Here is a 13,959-nt window from a genome sequence, read left to right on the forward strand (position 1 = left end):
AAGTAATAATAAAAGAAACTACTTTGGAACTCAGTGCTTTTTATTTACAAAAAAAAATAATAAAGGGAAAATCTGAAGCTAATCAGCTGGAGACATGGGGTGAAGGTGGGACTCTGGGCAAGAGGGGAGGGTGGTCTGCAGAGAGGAGAGGGGGAGGGGCTCTGGCTCTAAGGAAGCCGGAGGGTCCCAGCCTCAGGGACTTCCCAAGGGCCAGCCCCACCCTCCCGCAGAGGCTCAGATCAATGGGCCAGCAGTTGGGTCTCCTGCTGCCCACTCTGGTTTTTCCAGGAGCCTGAGTTCCCAGCTCCAGAGGGCTGGAATGGCAGGGGAAACTGAGGCTGGAGAGAGCCCATGGTCCTGCCACCACTCCTCACTGTGGCGTGATCTTGGCAGCCTCGGCCCGGATAAGGGCAATGAGGTCCTGGTTGATGAGGAAGACAAATCTCAGGCTGGCAATCTGTGGGCAGGAGAGAAGGGTGGCTGAGGACAGAGGCAGGACTGTGGGCCAGGCCCACGTACTGGCTTACTAGGCCCCAGATCTCATTTTGGCCTCTCCACCTCCCTCCCAGCTCACCTCCACCACAGAGTTGTTGCTGAGGCGCCACTTGGAGCCACATAGCACAGGTCGTCCATCAATGTAGATGGGCCGCCGGCCCTCATTGGCAATGAAGAAATCCCCGTTGTTTTTCAATTTGATGACACCTATGGGAATGCAGAGGCAAAGGGGGATGACAGGATGGGAGAAGCCTCCATGTAGCCTCTCCTTCCTGGGGATAGGCTAGAAGGCACCCAGGATTCCTAAGTTAGAGATCTTGAAATGCCAGGTCCTCAGCCCCAGCTGGCCCACGAGGGTTCCCACAAGACCAAGCGCAGGGCTGGAGGGCAGCGAGAGACCGGGATGGAGATCCTCACTGCTTTCTGCTGGTACCTTGCTTCCGGGAGATCTTCCAGGCTGGACCCTCCAGAGACAGATCCACATCAATCTGGTTGTCCTTAGTTGCTCTGCCCAGGGTGATCTGGGGAAATGGGGCAAGTAAGGACTGGGACCTGAGGACTGGAGGATAGGTCCACACAGGCCAGGGAAAGATAAGAAGTCAGGGACCAGACACAGAAAGGGCAGTGAGGGGAAGACTGATGGAGGAGGGAAATCTAGGAACCGGGGGGCGGGGACGGGACAGCCAGGCCTGCCTCACCTCTCGTGAGCGCATCAGGTACCGGACCATGCGGCCCCGCAGCACTGCCAGCGTCTGGTTGTCGAAGTCCGGAGAGCTCATGCCTGGGGGAGGAGCAGCTCAGGTCGGGGAAGAGCCCACCCCTTAGGGTCACAGGGTGGAAGGCAGGGAGCCAGGGCAAGGTCTACTGAGGGAAAGGAGTCAGGGGCTCGGAAAAGGAAGCACCCAGCCAGGCAACGACAGGTCCCCTGGCCTGCTCACCTGTGATGCTGTCTACTAGCACCTGCCACTTATGCAATTCCTGTTCCAGCTGCCGAATCTCTCGTTTCTGGCGCCGGTCAGCCACTGTCAGCTCTGGGGTGAGGGCGGATGTAAGGAGGGACATTCCAAGGTCACCAGCACCTTACACTGGTTCTCTCTGTTCTAGCAGGAGCTTCCATCCCCTCACTGTCCCCACCAGGGCACACTCACCATGTTCCAGGACTTCATCTCGCATGTCCCTGGCAGGCGAAAAGAGAAGATGAATCAGGCTCCTCACCATTCCAGCTCACCCACCATCACCATTAGGTGCTACTGGGCTCACTAGGGTATCCCTCAGTCTGTTAGCCAAGTGGCCAAGCAGGCTGCTCCTCTGGCCTCGGCCTAGCCTCCTTCCCTGGGGTTAGGGTGGGGGTAGGGGTGAGGAACAATGCAGGGCGGGGGAGGTGCTCAGCAGGGAGACCAGGCACCAACAGCTCCAACTGGGGCACAGGCTGAATCTAGGCTGGGCTACATGCTCCGCAGCGGGAGAGGCAAGGCAGGGCAGCCCCGGGAGCTCTGCCCCCTGCAGACACTTAGCTTTCTGCTCCTTTCCGTGGTCCCTGCCACTCACTTGAGCTTACTGTCATCAATCAGGTCCTCTGCGTCAGAGAAGTTCAGCACTTGGTCCCCCTTGGGCAGCGGCTGCACTGAACAAAGGACAGAAAGAGGGTCAGTGCCGATGCTCCCACTCAACCCCAAGCTGCTGGCAGACAACTGAAGTAAGAGGACAAACTAGAGACTGAACCCATGGGAAGAGTTTCATGCTGAAATCAACAAAAGTTAACCTGACACAGGTAACGGAGGGTATGCCAGATGCGGCTACATGCTAATTTGGCACAAAGCATTCTAGGGGTTAGCCAAGAGGAGAGATGGCTGTAGAAAAAGAGGGAATTAAAGTTGACCTTTTGTGTGGGCTTTTCAGCCTGCAAAGGGCTCTAACTTTCATAGCCTTGAACCAAGCAGGGAAGGCACTACTGTTAGCTCTACTTTAGAGATGAGGGAACAGACACGGGGGAGGGTTCAACCACGTGACTCCAGTTTAGGCCAGAGCCAGGAGTCAAGCCCTGCTTTCCTGGTTCCAAACCCAAAATGCTCCTTCTACTGCATCACATGCCATGAACATTTTCGGCCACTCAGCAAGGGGCTGAGAAGCACCTGCCGGTCAGTTCCCACTCAGAAAGGATGTGCCAGAGAAGAGCGGCCCCAGCTTAAGCCAGTGTTTTCAAACTACGGGTCATGTCATGTTAATGGGTCATGAAATTAGTTTCATTTTTTTCGAAATGAAAAATGGAGCCCCACCAAGCCCCCTCCCCCCACCATGGCTGCCTGGAATCCCATGGATCTAATATTCAACCGACTTGACAGCTAAGCAGTGTACACTCCCCGTTCCCAGGGACTCCTAGCTCTAAACAGCAAAGGAGAAATCAAATTCCCACACAAGATGACTCTGGAACAAAACATCAAACCTTTAAGTTAACAAGTTTACACAAAATGACTTTCAAAACAGTGACAAAGGAGCTAGCTACAGCAGCAAAAGTAAACTTTAGCCAGTGTCTGTTCCTGCGGCTGGCATTCAGTGACATCTGAGCCTGAGGAAGAAGCAGAGACTTGGAAGCTGCAGGAATAAAGAGGGCTGCCCACTGGGCCCCAAATTCAGAGACCCTTGGGAAGGAAAGATGGGGCCTCTCTCTGACAAGATTTCCTAAAATCCTTTTGTAGGAAGATCTTTCAAGAACTAGAAGCTGCAAGAACCAGGTAGTAAGGTGAAGGGCACGGCTGAGCTTCATTTTCAGAACAGTGCAAACAACCATGTGCAAGGCAAAGGGCAACAATATTTGGGAATAAGAGTAGAGTGTGCTTGCATATGAAAGTCTGACTTGAATCCCAAATGTCCCTGAAGAGTTCCCTTTAGTTGAATCAGACTGCTTTCCTGCTATTTTTCACCAGAGGAGTGAGAGTTTTGTTGGTGAGGGACAAGAGGAAACATAGAGCATCCTGGCCCTTGGGGATGGAGAAAGACAGACAGACTGGGTGTGAAGCCCCAAGGGGGATGTCTGAATGGCCCAAAGGCAGCCTGACAGGACTGACTGCCTGGTGGGAGCAGAGGCAGCGAGAAGGAAGGTGGAGAGAGGAAAGGGGCAGAAAGGTTTAGAAAAAGTCATCATCTCCAGGGTGGGACACAGGGCAAGTGCGCAGTGAAGGGGACGTTCATATTCTGCTCATGTCTGAATGTTATTCATGAAGAATGTATCAATGTATTATTTATGTAATGACAAAATATGTCAAAAAACAAAAAACAAGAAGTGGTAGACAACTCTGCCTGAACTTCTTGTTCAGGATTCCAGGCTGTTTTGGCTCCCTTAACACGGTGCCGAAGACCATTCCACTACTCTCCCTCCCTCTGGAAGGAAGAGGTTGTTGCTGCAAAGAGGGGAACAAGACACTGGGGGTCACAGAGGCATTCGTTACACGGCACTTGCGGGCAGCTGAGCCCGACTACTTCACGCTCACATGTGCCAGCCACTCTGCCAGTTCCTGGGGCCAGTTACCTGTCTGGTCCTCCAGCAGGTAATACTGCTTCATGAGCTGCCAGTGGGCCTGCAGAGCCTTGGCAGTTCGGGCCAGGTAGAAGGCATCGGGGTGTCTGTGCAGCAGGTCCTGGAAGGTCTCCAGGGTCGGCTGGCTGGTCTGGAGGACAAGAAGCATACTCTAGGCGTCTGGGTTTTCTCACTCTGGCCTCTGTCTTACCACCTCACCTCTGCCCAAGTCCCCACCGGGAGCAGGAAGAATTGATAGGTATGGCCGCCTGGGGAGCCAGGCTTGGCTCTTCCTGAGGACCTTGTCCACAAAGGCCCCTGCAGAGGTACATGCATCTGCACAGGCACGTTTCCAGGCACTGGGGTCTCCCCACATCAGTGTTTTCCAGGTGGTCCAGCTCCCACCCTGCCCGGCCCCTCAACCTGACCACCTCTCAGACTTACCGATCCCACTTTGCTCAGCAGCTGTTCCTCAGCCTTGCTAAACAGGGCCTTGCTCTGGATGGCAGCAATGGCCTCTGGGTGCAGCTGTCTCATGGCCTGGCAGGCCAGCCTGGGCAAGGGGCAGACAGAGGTCAGGGTAGGGTTGAAGGGAGGGTGTCAGGGAATCTGGGATTCCTACCTCCCCAAAGCCTGCAGGCCTCTGAGATGCAGAACTAGAGGCCAGGCCCTCAAGAAGAAGAGCCCAAGGCTTAGCATGGAACTTGTAGCCTTATGGGTTTGACAAAAGCATGAATAAGCAATTCAGGACACTGAAGTTGCAGTGTTCAACCCCGTGACCACGACGCAAAGGTATAGCCCGCTAGAGGCCAGTCCTGAGGGAGATCCTAAGACCAGCTGCTGCTCGCTCCCCAAGACCTTCACCCGGACTTGGCAAAAGATGCCACCTGTTAGCCACTGGCCACCACCTCCTCTTTCCCAAGCTGAGCCCTGCCCATTTCCTATTGTATCAGTGCCATGGCTACAAATTAAGCAGTGCTAGGGCCTGTGGGATAGATGGGTGCTAAGCTTCCAACCAATTCAGACGATGTTAAATGGAATGACTGAAGAGGAAGTGTGGGTTTCGCATGCGTGCACGGGTTTATTTGGAACTCAGGCTGTTGGAGATGGGAGAGGCCTTGGTGTTCTATTCCAGCCCCTTCTTGTTATGGAGGAAGAAACTGCGGGAGGTCAGTATGGAAAGGTTGGGAGGTGACCTGCCCAAAACCACAACGCACATGATGGTGCAGACAGGGCTTCCAGCACTCATCTCATCAGTTTCCCCCCATGCTACTTCCTTGGCTTCCAGAGCCCCTTGCCTCTGGCATCAAGCCAGGGCTAGAAGGGTTGGCAGCAGGAAGAAGCTTCCCTCTGAAGCCTGGCTGGTCTTGGTTTCATCCCAGAGGATGCAAGGCCCCAGGGGCCCTGCCTCCTAGGCCCCTCCTCTGGCCCTTGTACAACTCTCTCTTTGCCAGGAGCGAATTTCTGGTGTCCCCAGTACTTCCCCGCTGCTGAAGCCAGCCCTACTCACTTGGAGATGACAGGATCGTAGAGCAGGGCGTACCAGCGCTCCTGGACTTCCCGAAGGGTGAAGCGGCAGCTGAACTTCACGCCCAGGTGGACGGATGTCAGGTCGTTGGTCTGCAAGGCCCCAGAGACGTTTGCTTCGGCCTTAGAGCTGGAAAGAGCCCTTCCCTTGCGACCCACAGGGCGCTGCTGGGTTAGCTGGGGGGCTGGGAACTAGAGGCTGGGGGAGGAAGGGGACCACAAAACCTGCGGTGGAAAACACTACCTGCAACACGGCATTGATGAGTAGGAGGTCATCTGCAGGCTTCCAGCGGCCCAAATCCTTGGTCACCTGAAGTGGCTGTTTGCTCTTCTTTACACGCTTGGTGAGTCCGGGAGCTGGGGCTGGGCTGGGTGGTACAGGAGTGCTGGGGGCCTTGGACACCTGAGCAGAAGACACGCACAGAGTGAGTTCAAAGCTGGCATCAGGGCAGCTCGGGCTTTGGGCCCAGAGCTTTACATGCTGTGTGGCAGCCCGAGTCCCACCCAACAATAAGTGGCACAGGCAGGGAGCCCAGCTTTCTAATACCTGCCCCTCCCCCTTCCAGCCCCCGCCAAAGTACTTCTACATAGTCCTGGACCATATGGGGTCTTCTCTTTGCTGGTGGCACTCCCAACCCCAGAGTGGAGGGTGGGTGGGGAGAACACCAGGAAAACACTCTTGCTGGTACAGTGTCTGGGGCCAGAGCAATGCCACCTGGGGGTTATTTTTACACCCAGCAATGCTGGGAACAGGCTGTCTGCTCCCAGAATAGATGCACGCTCCATGCCTCCCACACAGAATGTGATACAGGATGCACTGACAGGGCGGGGGGTGCAGCAAGAAAGGGGGAGCAGGGAGAGATGTGCTCCCAGGAGGGAGGCATCTGAGGATGGGACTGGGGCAGCCTGGTCCTCTCACAAGCCTCCTCTGCAGGCTCTTGCCAGCTGGCAAAGGTGGTGGGGAAACACAAAATCTGGCACTGGACCCCATCCCTTCCACCCCCCTCATCTCCCAATCCCTCACCTTCTTCTTCTCACTGGAAGATGGTTCACTCCCTGAACAGCGCCCTGGCTCCACCCCACTGGCCCCTTTGGCCCGGGTAGAGGACTTAGCCAGGCTGCTCTCCACCAGCTCATCATCAAACTTCTTCCTCTTGATGAACCTGTAGAGAGTCCTACCCAGTGAGCATTCCTTGCCCCCTCCCCAGTACCCACTCGTACCCACCCAACCTCCAAAACAGAGCAGGTTCCTGGCAGGATGCTAACTGCTCTGGCTCAGTGGATGGGGTATGGAACTGCTAGGCTCCACCCCACTGAAACGACAGGGTATTGCACCACAAAGATTTCATAGCAAAGACCTAAGACCTCCCTCCCTTGTCCTCAGTCAGGGATCTGGCGGGGACAGGAAAAGCACAAGGCTCTGCCAACCCTTAGGCCCCAGAGGGGCTCAGACAGCCATTCCCAACAGGGGTGAAGGCATGCAGCACCTGATGGCCCTGCCCAGTCCCTGGCCCTCCAAACCTTACTACCTGGAGGAGCTTCTCCGTTTAGGGATGGTGCCCAAGGCCTGGGAAGAGGCCCGCTTCTGCCCTGCCAGTGACTCCTCATCCTCTGAGCGGCTGGCAGTGCCTGATGCCATCAGGGATGAATCTAGCAGCCCCTGAGAATCTAGAAAAAGAGAAGTGGTGAACTCAGACTTCCTAAGTGCCTAGCAGAGCCTTGAGCCTCAGTGCATGGGACCCCTCCTCAGCCCCCCTTTCCCTTTCCTTCTTGGCCCCTCCCCTGCTTCCTTGACACTTGACGTTTTAAGGTGGGAGTTCCTTGGCCATCCAGATCCCATCTGGGCTCAGACCTGGCCCAGACCTTCCACGCTGGGCAGTTCTCCCGGTGCCACGCGTCATGTCGTGCAGCACATGGTGCTCAGGTCAGACTGGTGATGCCGACACACGGGGCTCTGGGCATAACTGTTCCCTCTGCCATCAAAATGCAGCCATGCCAAAGAGGGGCAGCTCAACAGCAAGTCAGTCAATTGTGGCCTCTGCCGAGAGGTACGTGAGTGGTGTTGGCCCAGGGGGAGGTGGCAATGCCCAGCCAGGACCGAAAGACATTATGTGCCAGGCACCGGGTGGAATCAGCAGATGCTTGGCGCCTGAGCGCTTGGGGAGCCGGCCCGGCCTCATACTACCTTTTTCCATCCTCTTACAGTCCCAAAGCCACTGGTTCCAAACCACAGGGCTAGGAGGAAGGGTCCCACAGGCTCATCCAAGGATTCTGACCAGGTGAGCTTAGAGGCTGAGAGGAGATTCTGCAAAGGAGAAATGAGGCTCTCTGAGGCTCAGGTTCCCAACTGGCCAGCCTCACCTCCTTATACTGGAACAGATCCCCCAGGGTGCCATAAGCTAGGGAAGACACGAAGAGAAGAGACACAAGGCTCTATTCTGCCAATATGACCGTGATAAACCAGTGGCCTTTTGGAGGTCACAGACATCTTTGAGAATATGATAAAAACTATGGACTCCAGAAAAATGTACAAACATAAACTAATTCAGGGGGTTCACGGTCCACTCTAACTCTACTAGTTGCCACTAGGTTAAGAGCCTTGACTATAAACTAGCAAGAAGCAAGGGATTCTTAGCTCATTTTTTCTTTTCGTTAGCTGCCCACTCAGCTCAGCAGCACCGCCCTCCCCCTCCCAGGCCAAAGCAGGGAGAGGAAAGGGAGACAGAACTCCAACCAGTCCATCTCATTTGTTTTTTTCCCTTGCAGCTCTGGCCAAAGATTTAGTGGGTGGAACTTCGTGGAAGCTAAAAAACGTGGTTTCGGAACTGCGCGAATACCAATTGCCCTGGGGGGCCTGCTCCTAACCCCCAGAGAACTCAGGTACTGGGGACTCTCTGGGGCGGCCGCTGTCGGGTCCCGCCCCTTCGGCCCAGGGCAGCTCTCCGCGCAGCGTTCCCGCCCTGCCCCCAGGTGCGCTCCTCACGCCGCTCCATAGCGTAGGGCTGGGTATCCAGACAGCTGGGGAGAGGGCGGGGACTCCCTTTCCTCGGGCCGACTGAGATAGGGTCTGCGCCCCCGTCCTTCCCCGGCCCTCCGCCCCTCCTTCTCCCCCGAGTGCACACCCAAGGTGGGGGATTAGTCCAGGTCTGTTTCAGGGGCTCGGGACAGGAATGGCGATGAAGTCCTCCCTGCATCTCAAAGCAAAGCGCCAAGTGAACCCCGAGGCTCTCGCAGCCTTGGCTTAATGCCCACCGGCTGGTGGCTCCCGAGGGGGGACCAATCCCCAGGCCAATTCTCATCCCACCTTCGGCACGCCACCTTTGCGCATGCGTAACACCTCGGACCAGATTCTGGCCCGGTCCGGTCCACGCATGCGCAGATTTTCGGGGCGCTACCGGGGCGGAGCCCCAAACCTTGGGGGGTTCCTCCCCGGCGGCACTCTGGGAAACTCCATTTCACCCCCAACGCTGCTCAGAACCTTCAGAGGCGAACCGCGAGGTCTCACCATTCCTAGGCTGCCAGCTCCAACAACTTCTCCGCGGCGACAGCAGCAGCCGCAGGGCCAAAGCCGGCTTCCGTGAGGTATGTCTACTTCCGGGTCTAGGAACGAGGGGCTGCGCAACCCCTTCCGGTTCGTCCGGAGAACTTGAGTCAAAGGGGCGTGGCCATGGCAGAGAAGGTGTTGCCGTTTTGCTAATAACCAAAATTAAAGGCTTTCCTAATTGGGACAGCATATAGTGGAACATCAGGGCTTACAGGCCCCAGAGAGGTTACTCAGTTGGAGGGAGCGATTAAAGGGAAAGGCGAGACTTGGGGCGGGAGGCTGGGGGACCAGACGGAGCGAGGCGAGGTGAGGCGACGCTGGGAGGGGCAGGCCGGGCCGCAGACTTGGTTTCGGCTTCCTAATTCCCGCGAGGTATAAGGAGTCTTTTGATATTTCCCAGGACAAGTTATGCTTTGTTTGATTCCACCAGCGGTTTTAGGGAAACTACTTTGTGTCAGGTCCTGTGCCAGGCACGAGACGGGGAAATGATGCTGAGGAGCTCGCCCTAGCCGGAGAGATGCGGCGTACAGAAGGGGCAGGGAGGATGATGTATGAGGCAGCGATGGAGGGTCGTGGACCGCATTCCTAGAAGGTAGAGGCCCTGGGAGAAGGGGCGGTGCCCAGTTGGTCCCGTCAGCCCAACCCCACCTGGATTGCTGGAAGCAATTGTAGGTACCAGGAGGTAAGGGAGAAGACCAATGGAAGCACCTTCAGAGGGGAGTGTCCTGGAGGCATCTTCGAATGGGAGAACAAGCCTATAGGAAAAGTTGTGAGTTTAGGGGTATGAGAGCTGCCCTGGGAAACCAGAAAGACTGTCGTCTAAAAGACGGTTTATATTGGTTTTATGTTTTCTTGGAGGGGCACAAAAGTGTAGCAGCTCCAGAGAAACATACTGCAGCTCAGAATAAGGAAGATCCAATTCGGAAGCTGTCCAGCAGCTATGGCAGTCCTTTCAATGGAGATGTCAAACACATGTCCATCACCTGGACATTGCCAGGGGATTCAAGTATCAGAGGGGAGGCTGGCCCTTCTGGCCCTGACAGTGTATGATAGCCCTCTCCTTCAAGAGTCCCCACCTCATTTACTGTCCTGTGATCTTGCTTGATGAGTATTAACCTGTTTTATCTCCCCTGAAAGATTGCGAATTTTCTGATACAAGGTGCGGTGGACTATGTTAGATATAGCATAGTAGCTATACTAGGTGAAAGTTATCAGGGAGGTCACTAAGGAGGTGACAGTTGAGCTGAGATTTGACAGTTGATAAGGGATCAGTCGTGCAAAGAGCTGGGGTAAGATGACCTAGTCAGAGAGAACAGCATAGCTCCAAAGCAGAAAAGAGTTTGGTGAGTTTGAGGAACAGGAAGGAGTCCAGCGTGGCTGAAGCAGAGTGATCAAGAAAAAGAGGAAAAGAGATGAGAATAGAGAGGTCTTTAGGAGCAGATCACATTAGCCCTTGCAGTTCATGGTATGGATTTTGGCTTTCATTCTTAATATGTTGGAAAACTCTTCAAGGATTACAAGCAAAGGCATCCTTCTTGTGATATGATTTAATTCTTAAAATGATCTCTCTGGCTGCTTGTGGAGAACGGATTGTAGATGGCAAAAGAGGAAGCAGAGAGATCAGATAAGAAGCTGTTGCAACAATCCAGGCGAGAGGTAAACGCAGGTGGTTTAGCTGGGTTGTGGGGGCAGTAGAGATGGACAGAAACGGTGACTTTGATGTGTATGTTGGAGGTAGAACCACAAAGACTTGCTGATGGATTGGATATGGGATATAAGGGAAAGGGAAGAATCACGGACGAGGCCTAGAATTTTGGCCTAAGAAACTCAGTGGATGCTAGACTCCCCCCCCCCCCCCCCTTTAAAATATATCCAGAATCTGGCCCTATCTGCCCAGCTCCTCCACTGTCTCCTGATCCAGATCCAGATCCCCTGGATCCATCATCTCTCACCTGGACTATTCCAAGAGCTTCCTAACTGGGCTCTCAGCATTCATCTTTACTGCCCCTCTTCCAGTTTCTTCACAGCAGCTAGGGTATTCCTATAGAATGGAATGGAATGAAAATGGAATAATAGGTTCACAAGCCTCCATCTTCCTAGGAATAAAAGCTCATAGTCTAGCTCCTGTTAGCCCTCTGACCTCATTTCCTGCTTCTCTCACTGGCCCTTTTAAAAATTTCAGTCCCCATCCCCTGCACAGTCTACCCCTTCACTGCTTTGTTTTTCTCCGTAGCCCTCACTTCTAAAGTATGATGTAATTTGCTTATTTTTTTGTTTATTTTATATCCTCTAACCTTAGAATGTAAGCTCTATGAAGGCAGTGGTTTTTGTTTTGTTCACTGCTATAGTAGGTGCTTAATATTTTTTGAGTAAGAGTTAAACTTACTGAAAAGTAGAAGTCTGTGGGAGGAGCAGGTTTGTATGGGAGCTAAACTTTGTACAGAAGTAGAGAGGGGGACACAGGGAAGAAGCCTGGCCTGGAGATCACTGTCGTGATTAGAGAATCATTATCATGAAGATCTGGATGTTAATGCCTAGGGAGAGAGTGTAGGTAGAGAATGAGGAAGGTCAAAACCAATGCCTGGGGCACTCTAACCTTTAAGGTAAGGTAGAGGAGGAGCCAGCAAAGGAACAAAAAGAAAGAAGAGTGTGGGTAAAAAAGCAGACAATGGCACTAATCATCCAGCCTTGGGGGTCCCTGGCTCCAGAATAGTCTTTCCTAGGCCAGCACTCTTTCCTGGGATAGATGTGGCTTACAATGGAGGCCATGTTCATGATCTCTCCTGGATCTTTGCTCAGCTGCTTAGGGCCCCAGGCTCCTTCTGAGGAGTTGGAGCCTGGTGGTTGAGAAGACAGGCTGTGGAGTCAAACTGCCTGATTTTAAACCTCAGCAATATTACCTACCAGCTCGTGACTGTAAGCAAGTTACATTTCTTTGCCTTAGTTTCATCTTCTGTGGGGAAATAACAGTATTCATATCATAGGATGGTTCTGAGGAGTAAATCACTCAATACCTAGACACAGAGGTAGTATATTACAAGTGTCCAAAAAATGTTAGCTGTTGGTACTGTTCTTAGGGCTTGGGTCTCAGTATCTCCTGCCAGGGGTCTGAGTCAGAGTCTAGGACCCAGACTTTGATAGCACAGCCCCTCCCCACTCCTGTCCACTAGAGCAGGACCAATGCCCCTCTCACCTAAGGCTGTTACCTTCTGGCCACCCAGTCAGAGGACGATCTATCTGCTGTTGGCTCAACTATACCTTCTTAGGAAGGCAAGTTTGATAAAGCTATTGACCAGTACAGAGTTACCTTTGGATTCACAATGCTTTTTAAGTCAACATATGCTCTAATTGATATCTGCACAGTTTTTTTTCTCTAAGGGAAGAGAAACCATCTGCAAAGGAAGAGTCTCAGACACAGACTGAAACCTAGAGGAGAGAATCACAGACAAACTTTATGAAACATCCAACTTCTTTAACATGACAAAATTTACACATCTCAGTCCAAAAGCCAGAATCACACTTGATGAAGAAACCTAAATTACTCCCATTAAAGTTAGGTATTCCACCAGGATGGCCCCTGTGACTATTTTTATTTAACATTGCTTTGGAAGTTCTAGCCTACTTAATTAGGAAAGAAAACAATGAGTGGCCGAGTGGTTAAGTTTGTGCGTTCCGCTGCAGGCGGCCCAGTGTTTCGTTGGTTCGAATCCTGGGCACAGACATGGCACTGCTCATCAAACCATGCTGAGGCAGCGTCCCACATGCCACAACTAGAGGGACCCACAATGAAGAATATACAACTATGTACTTGGGGGCTTTGGGGAGAAAAAGGAAAAAAATAGAATCTTTAAAAAAAAAAAAAAGAAAGTATAGGAGAATAAAATGTCCCATTTACAAGAGTAACAACAAAGTAAACTAACCAAGAGTAATCTTAACAATGAATGTGCTACGTTTAGGTGCCTAAAACTAAAGTGCTATCAAAGGACACGAAAGGAGACTTGAATAAATGGAAAAGTATACTCTACTTTTAGGTAGAAAGACTCACTATCATAAAGATGTCAGCTCTCCATAAATTAATCTATAAATTTAATGCAATCTAATAAAAATACCAACAGACTACATAACCTGAATATAAAGTTCGTATGCAAATTTTTGCATCAAGAATAGCCATGAACATTCTGGAAAAGGTTAAGGGAGGGGAATAGTTCTACCAGATATTAAACCATTAAAAGCTACAATAATTAAAATAGTAAAATCCAAGGGACACTATCATATGCCTGGGCAATTTTATCAAGAGAACAAACTAGAGAGTCCAGAAATAGACCCAAGACATTTAAAATGTTAGTATATGATAAAGATGGCATTGTCTGTCAGTTGGGAAAAGATAGATTATACAATAAGTTGTATTGAGACAATTGTGTAGCCACCTGAAAAAAAATAATATGGTGTCTCTACTTTAGTACTTATGCCAAAATAAATCCATATGAATCAATTGGGTTTAAATAAATGTAAAAGAATAAAACCATAAATTTTTAATGTCATGGTGGAGAAAGTATTTTTCAGAATAGCTCAAAATTTCCCAAAGCATGAAAAAAAAGACAAATTCTGTCAATGTAAAAATCTATAATTTCTGCAGAGCAAAAACACCATAAACAAAGACAAATGGCAAACTGGGGGAAATAGTTGCAACTCATATCATACACAACAGGACTAATTTGCTTAATATATACAAAATCCCTTCAAATCAATAAGAAAAAGAACAAAATTCCAATAAGAAAATGGATGGTTAACATAAAAGGAAAGATAAATGGCTCTTAGACATATGAAAAAATACTCAGCCTCACTCACAAGAAAATTGAAACTACATTTAGATATCATT

General features: G+C 51.6%; 2 protein-coding genes across 7 annotated transcripts in view; one reads left to right on the forward strand and one right to left on the reverse strand.

Moving 5' to 3' along the window:
* Nucleotides 1-19: 19 nt before the first annotated feature.
* On the reverse strand, nucleotides 20-13,521 carry MCRS1 (microspherule protein 1). 5 transcript variants are annotated; one of them, XM_014862917.3, is made up of 15 exons: nucleotides 9,042-9,178; nucleotides 7,722-7,841; nucleotides 7,066-7,204; nucleotides 6,561-6,699; nucleotides 5,781-5,939; nucleotides 5,520-5,629; nucleotides 4,454-4,562; nucleotides 4,022-4,160; nucleotides 2,044-2,119; nucleotides 1,644-1,672; nucleotides 1,434-1,526; nucleotides 1,194-1,276; nucleotides 929-1,016; nucleotides 575-702; nucleotides 20-457 (listed from the first exon to the last, which is right to left on the reverse strand). In XM_014862917.3, the coding sequence occupies exons 2-15, from the start codon at nucleotides 7,729-7,731 to the stop codon at nucleotides 371-373; spliced, it is 1,389 nt and encodes a 462-aa protein (XP_014718403.1). In that variant the 5' UTR covers nucleotides 7,732-7,841; nucleotides 9,042-9,178; the 3' UTR covers nucleotides 20-370. The 5 variants fall into 5 exon arrangements, with proteins under 5 accessions (XP_014718403.1, XP_070351272.1, XP_044611908.1 ...); XM_070495171.1 differs by having other exon boundaries at nucleotides 7,389-7,841; XM_044755973.2 differs by lacking the exon at nucleotides 9,042-9,178 and adding an exon at nucleotides 8,659-8,876.
* The window catches only part of PRPF40B (pre-mRNA processing factor 40 homolog B), a 58,484-nt gene continuing 53,444 nt past the window's right edge, over nucleotides 8,920-13,959 (forward strand). Inside the window, exon 1 of one of the 2 annotated variants that reach the window (XM_070495167.1) lies at nucleotides 8,920-9,118. The gene's annotated coding sequence lies outside the window, so the exon portion shown is untranslated. The remainder of the gene's footprint in view (nucleotides 9,119-13,959) is intronic. The other variant, XM_070495169.1, reaches the window with a different exon arrangement.

The sequence above is a fragment of the Equus asinus genome, chromosome 22, assembly GCF_041296235.1.
Source record: "Equus asinus isolate D_3611 breed Donkey chromosome 22, EquAss-T2T_v2, whole genome shotgun sequence".
Taxonomy (NCBI): domain Eukaryota; kingdom Metazoa; phylum Chordata; class Mammalia; order Perissodactyla; family Equidae; genus Equus; species Equus asinus.

Excerpts from the sequence above, each read along its gene's own strand:
- MCRS1 (XM_014862918.3), bottom strand. The coding sequence starts at position 9,282 with ATGTTCCACTATATGCTGTCCCAATTAGGAAAGCCTTTAATTTTGGTT. Across the intron at positions 1,277-1,433 it reads GCTAGTAGACAGCATCACAG|GCATGAGCTCTCCGGACTTC; the intron begins GTGAGCAGGCCA and ends CTCCTCCCCCAG. Across the intron at positions 703-928 it reads GAAGATCTCCCGGAAGCAAG|GTGTCATCAAATTGAAAAAC; the intron begins GTACCAGCAGAA and ends GCATTCCCATAG.